Here is a 6,028-nt window from a genome sequence, read left to right as displayed (position 1 = left end):
TCTGAGTTTGTTAACGACCACTTCCTTTCCCAAAAATGTTTTTTTAATACCAAAAACTAAACAAATAACTGAGTATAAAAAATGATAAAAATCAAAATATTCTATAGCTAAGAATTGGTGGTTCAGTAGTTAGAATTCTCGCTTTCTATGTGAGAGAAAGATGAGGTAGTTTCTACTCTCATGAACAGTTAGTCTTGGAAACAGGAGCAGTTCTAGTCTGTCCTATGGGGTCCCCGTGAGTCAGAATTGACTCAATGGAAGTAAATGTATTTTTTTAGATGTGGGAGACTTGGGTTCAATTCCTGGTAAATGTATCTCACACACTGCTGCCACTTCTGGCAGTGCTTGTATGTTGCTATGATACTGAGCAGGTTTAAGCAGAACTTACAGACTAAGACAGACTAAGACGAAGAATAAAGGCCTGCTGGTCTACTCTCAACATTTAGCCAGTGAAAACCCCATAGCACACAATGGTCCAATTCACAACTGATTATGGGGATGGCACAAGTTGGGCATTTTTTTCCATTATGGATAGAGGCACCAGGACTTGGGGGCCAACTCAAAAGCAGTTAACAAAACAGCATATATAGAATAGTTTCTTCCAAATATGTATGTCACATGTTTAATTTGTGTAAAAAACACTGTTTTACATTTTATTCCCCATACTATATTTAGTAACATATCTTGCACCTGGTAGAGCAGTGGTTCTCAACCTATGGGTCGTGACCTCTTTGGAGGTCAAACGACCCTTTCACAGGGGTTGCCCAATTCATAACAATAGCAAAATGACAATTATGAAGTAGCAACGAAAATAACTTTATGGTTGGGGGGGGGTCATCACAACATGAGGAGCTGTATTAAAGGGTCACAGCATTAGGAAAGTTGAGAACCACTGTGGTGGAGGATCATCAGCACCCAATGATTGCTTAGAAGTATTCATACCTTGATGGAAAGCTATGTCTTTTTACTCTTTCAGGGTTTAAAAAGTAACAACAGCCTAATATGTAGGAATGCCTCCTTTCAGGAAAACATCACCAGTCTGCTTTATTAACCCACTGTTGATGTAATAATTAACTTTCAAAACAATATTAACTATTTTTTAATGTAAATACTTAGAACTTGTACATTTTATTTCATCTAAATTTTACATCAAAAGAAAATAAAAACAAATACTGAGCTCTAGTTGATGTGTATGCAGAAATATTTAGGGCAAAGTGTATAGTTATATATAAATTACTTGGATCATAAAATTACAATGGATCATAAAATAAGATCTATTGATGGATAAATGAATAGATCACAATAAAGCAATAGAGTTAACATGATAGTGGTACAATGTTGTTGGGCATACCAGTTGTTTTTGTAAAATTCTTTCAACTTTAATGTATTTTTGAAATTTTTTCCTAATAAAAGCACTGGTAAGATTCTCTATTTTATTCTTCCACCCTTCTATATGGGAATAACACTTCAAATGTAACTCAGAAACTTTATATATGTATATTCATATTTTTTTTCATTTTTGCAAAACACTAAAATGTTACCTTATTCCGATCTAACTTTTCTGCAGAGTGGTATCAGAACTATTTTTTTGTTATGCTTTAAAAAGTTTCCTGTATAAACAAATTTAGCCATCTTTCCAGTAAGGTTTTAAGAGCATTATCTATTTCTTTTTCCTATAAGGCCAGAGACAGAACATTTATCAGTTACCAACTTTCTGGAATTCCCAAATAACTTTTTTTTTAAATCCTTTTATTAGGGGCTCATCTAACTCTTATCACAATCCATACACACATCAATTGTGTAAAGCACATTTGTACATTCATTGCCCTCATCATTCTCAAAACATTTCCTCTCCATCTAAGCCCCGGCCATCAGCTCATTTTTTTCCCCTCCCTCCCCGCTCCATCCCCCAAATAACTTTTCAACGCTACTTATTTATATGTTAAGGAGGTTCACTGCATTAAATGCTGGGCAGCAAACCAAAAATTCTAGTAGTTCAAACATACAAAGTGTTTTGCCAAAGAAAGATAAGGCAGTCTGTTTCTGTAAAGATTTACAGCCTTGGAAACCTTAGCAGGGGTCTTCAAACATTTTAAACAGGTGCCAGTTCACTGTCCCTCAGACCCGTTGGTGGGCCGGACTATAGTTTTAAAAAAAAACTATGAACAAATTCCTATGCACACTGCACATACCTTATTTTGAAGTAATAAAACAAACAGGGCAAAAACACCTGGTGGGCTGGATAAATGTCCTCGGCGGGCTGCATGTGGCCAGCAGGCCGTAGTTTGAGGATGCCTGCCTTATGGAGTAGTTTATTCTGTCATTTGGGTTCGAGATATAATAAACTCCACAGCAGTTGAGAGAGAGAGAGAGAGAGAGAGAGAGAGAGAGAGAGAGTGTGTGTGTGTGTGTGTGTGTGTGTTTTCAAGGAAGGTTTAATCTGTCATTTGGGTTCGAGATAGAATAAACTCCATAGCAGCTGAGAGAGAGAGAGAGAGTGTTTTCAAGGAAGGTGCCCTGGAGGCATACTGGGTTAAACATTGGGCTGCTAACTGTAAAATCGACAGTTCAAACCCACTAGCAACTCCACAGAAGAAAAGGCTGTCTGCTCCCATAAGAGATGACAGTCTTGGGAACCCAAGGAGATCTACTCTGTCCTATAAGGTCACAATGAGGAAGAATTGATTCAATGGCAGTGGGTGGATATAAGCTTATCAGCTTATGCTTGGGTGGAAGACAGAAGTGGGTCTAGTACAGGCCAATCCTTTCTATTGTATAAATGTACTGAAAATGTCAATTTCTCATTTCTGCCTAAAAAGAAACAATGCATACCTACTGAAGTTGTCGAGGATTCATTTTACTTGGACCTAAAAAATCAATGCTCATGGAAGCAGCAGATCAAACAGCACATTGCATGGGGCAAATTTGCTGCAAAAGATTTCTTAAAGTGTCAAAGCGCAAAGATGTCACTTTGAGGACTAAGGTGCTCCTGGCCCAAGCCATGGCATTTTCAATTGCTTCATATGGATGCAAGTAGCAAACAATGAATAAAGAAGACCTGAGAAGAACTGAGGCATCTGAATTATGGTGCTAGCAAAGAACACTGAAGATCCCATGGATTTCCAAAAAAACCAACCAAGCAAGCAAGCAAATCAGTCTTGGAGGAAGTATAACCAGAATGCAACTTGGAAGCAAGGATGGTGAGACTTTGCCTTACATACTCTGAACATTTTATCAGGAGAGACCAGGCTTGGTAGAGGGTCAGGAAAAAGAATAAGAACCTTGAGAGGAATTGGCACAATGGCTACCACAATGGGCTCAAACATAACAATTTTAAGGATGTTCCTGAACCAGAAATGTTTCCTTCTGTGGTGCACAGGGTCACTATGAGTAGGAACCAACTCAAAGGCACCATAAGCAATATAATATTCACCTCCAAGTATCTCAGCTACTTAAGATTTAGGCAGAAGCAGACATTTAACTGAGTCTGTTTTAAAAGATTAAGTTTATAAAAACACATTTTAAACTTCGAAAGAAAGTTTATAGCATGTTACCCCAAAGTGGGAGATACCCAGGGGTAGGTGCTGGAAAAATCCAAGAAGACTACTAAAGCAGAAACCTATACTTTATCCTGGATTACGGACTACAGAACAAAAGTTTTTAATTGCCAGGATGGGGTGCTGAAATTTTTTTCCCCCTGAAAAAGGGGGGTGATAGGTCAAATAAGCTTGGGAGCCTAAGCTCTAAATCAGTGGTCCTCAACCTTCCTAATACTGTGACCCTTTAATACAGTTCTTCACGTTGTGGTGACCCCTAACCAGAAAACTTTTTTTTCAGAAACTTATTTTTGCTGCTACTTCATAACTAATTTTGCTACTGTTATGAATCATAATGTAACCATCTGATATGCAGGATATATTTCCATTGTTACAAACCGAACATAATTAAAGCATAGTGATTAATCACAAAACAATATGTAATTATATATTGTGAAATATTTCTTTCTAATGACAAATAAAATTTTACCATGAAGCATGGTGTGTAGCATGGGTAACAGTCTTCACATCGGGTACTCGTGTATGTGGGCATATCTGCATATGGGTATAGCATGGGTAAGTCTTCACATCGGGTACTCGTATGTGGGCATATCTGCATATGGGCAGACTCGCCTGGAGACAGATAGAGGAGCGGTGCCTCGGTTTCTAAGACCATCAGAAATGTTTTCCAATGGTCTTAGGTGACCCTTGTGGAAGGGTCATTCGACCCCCCAAAGGGGTCGTGACCCACAGGTTGAGAACCGCTGGTCTAAATCAATATAAGAATACTTTGATAACACATCCAGTTACTCACATTCAATCTCACACACATTGAAAACACAGTAGCCAATAGGCACAATTTGAAAGTCTGCTTAAAAATTATTTAATTAAGGGGCAAATTTTTTTTAACAGCTGAAGATTTTCTGCTATTGAGGACTTTATAGTAGATAAAAGCAGCTATATCATATAATGATTAATGGTTAGTGGTTAAAAGTCTACACTTTGGACTGAGTTTGAATCACAACATAGCTAAATGATGCTGGGTAAAATACTTCTCTATACTACAATTAATTTCATCACCTGTAAAATGAAGACAGTAAGTACCAACTTCACAGAGGCATTTGAGGATTACATAGACAAACACTTACCGATGATAGGCTTCTCTCCGATACTTTTTCAGGGCATGCTTATCCATGTTAGCAGGCATATCTGCTGCATTCTGTAACCGGTCACTCCAGGAGGTTGTCATTTTACCTTAAATGTATGCTGAATTCTACAAAAGAAAAGCATTTAGCTAGCTTAATACTGAGATGTGTATATTGTTATTCAATTTTTAAAAAACATTAGGAAAATACAAAGTTTGCAAGCTGCCTGATATAACTGTCCACCAAATATAGTGAATACAGTATACTAAAAATATTACATTTTTAAGCATGTAAATTTAGGGAAAATCACATATGGTCATTTCTATCCAGAGAGTCATATATAACACTTCACAATCATTAAGCATGACTACTGATAATTATTGACTTTAGCCCTAGGTTCTCAAAAAGGGGCTGAAACCACACAAGTTTGTGAAAACATAAGTTTGAATCCATGCTTCAATTGTCCTCCAACATATTAAGCTCAATTACTTGGTGATTGAACTATAGTAGACTATATTGTATCCATATGTCTTTCAATTTTCAACACTATTCTCTTCTCTGGAGGGAAAAGACAAATAGTTGCACTTCAGATGACTACTCATGAGTTTCTAAAACCTGTCACTACTCACTAAAGTAGAAAGAAGATTGTCTTTGTGAATGTCATTACCATTAACCTTGGTATCTCCAGGAACTATAATCATGAGCCCCTAAGCCCAGCAACTCATTGCCTCAATATGTTTGGTTACATCTAAGAAACTTTCATAACCTTGCCCCTCATATCCTCTGCCACATTCGGGGATATAGTTTCAGCAAAGGTAAATACAAATATACAAATGCCCTGTCAAATCTCTATATAGTCAGGTATATATGAGGGGATACCAAAAAAAAAGAATTGCACTGGGCAGAGTTTTCGTACTACACATTGTCCCCACTAGGTGAGCATCAAGCAACTCATTCTGAGTTAGTACACTCAGTGGCATTACCTAGGAAGGTTCTTTCTGGTCACAGTGAATTTCTTCGTAAAAGCAGTTGAACTCTAATCTCGCTTTTTGTGGTGGCGATTTAAGAAAACAGTGTATGGCTATGAAATTTGGTTTCCTGCTTGGGAAAATTGCTGCAGAAATTGTTGTGATGTTGAACACAGTTTATAAGGACAACACTGTGGGAAAAACTCAAATGGTTTTCTCGTTTCAAAAAAGGTGAAATGTTGATTGATGACAAACCCCATTCTGGATGTCTGTCAATTTCCCAAATGGATGACATGTCGACTCATAGTACAATTGGAGTTCATTCCACCAGGTCAGACTATTAATCAAGCTTTCTATTTAGAGGTTCTGAAAAGATTGT

General features: G+C 37.4%; 1 protein-coding gene across 2 annotated transcripts in view; it reads right to left on the bottom strand.

The window, feature by feature from the left end:
• The window catches only part of NT5C2 (5'-nucleotidase, cytosolic II), a 156,482-nt gene that overhangs the window by 87,808 nt on the left and 62,646 nt on the right, over nucleotides 1-6,028 (bottom strand). For both annotated transcript variants that reach the window (XM_045291580.1, XM_045291581.1), the window contains exon 2: nucleotides 4,685-4,809. In XM_045291580.1, coding sequence (XP_045147515.1) covers nucleotides 4,685-4,785 — 101 coding nt within the window. In that variant the 5' untranslated portion in view covers nucleotides 4,786-4,809. The remainder of the gene's footprint in view (nucleotides 1-4,684; nucleotides 4,810-6,028) is intronic.

Source organism: Echinops telfairi, unplaced genomic scaffold, assembly GCF_000313985.2.
Source record: "Echinops telfairi isolate 266 unplaced genomic scaffold, ASM31398v2 ScPeMD7_70;HRSCAF=299, whole genome shotgun sequence".
Lineage (NCBI taxonomy): Eukaryota > Metazoa > Chordata > Mammalia > Afrosoricida > Tenrecidae > Echinops > Echinops telfairi.
Note: the sequence above shows the minus strand (reverse complement) of the source record. Positions and strands in the feature narration are given on the sequence as shown.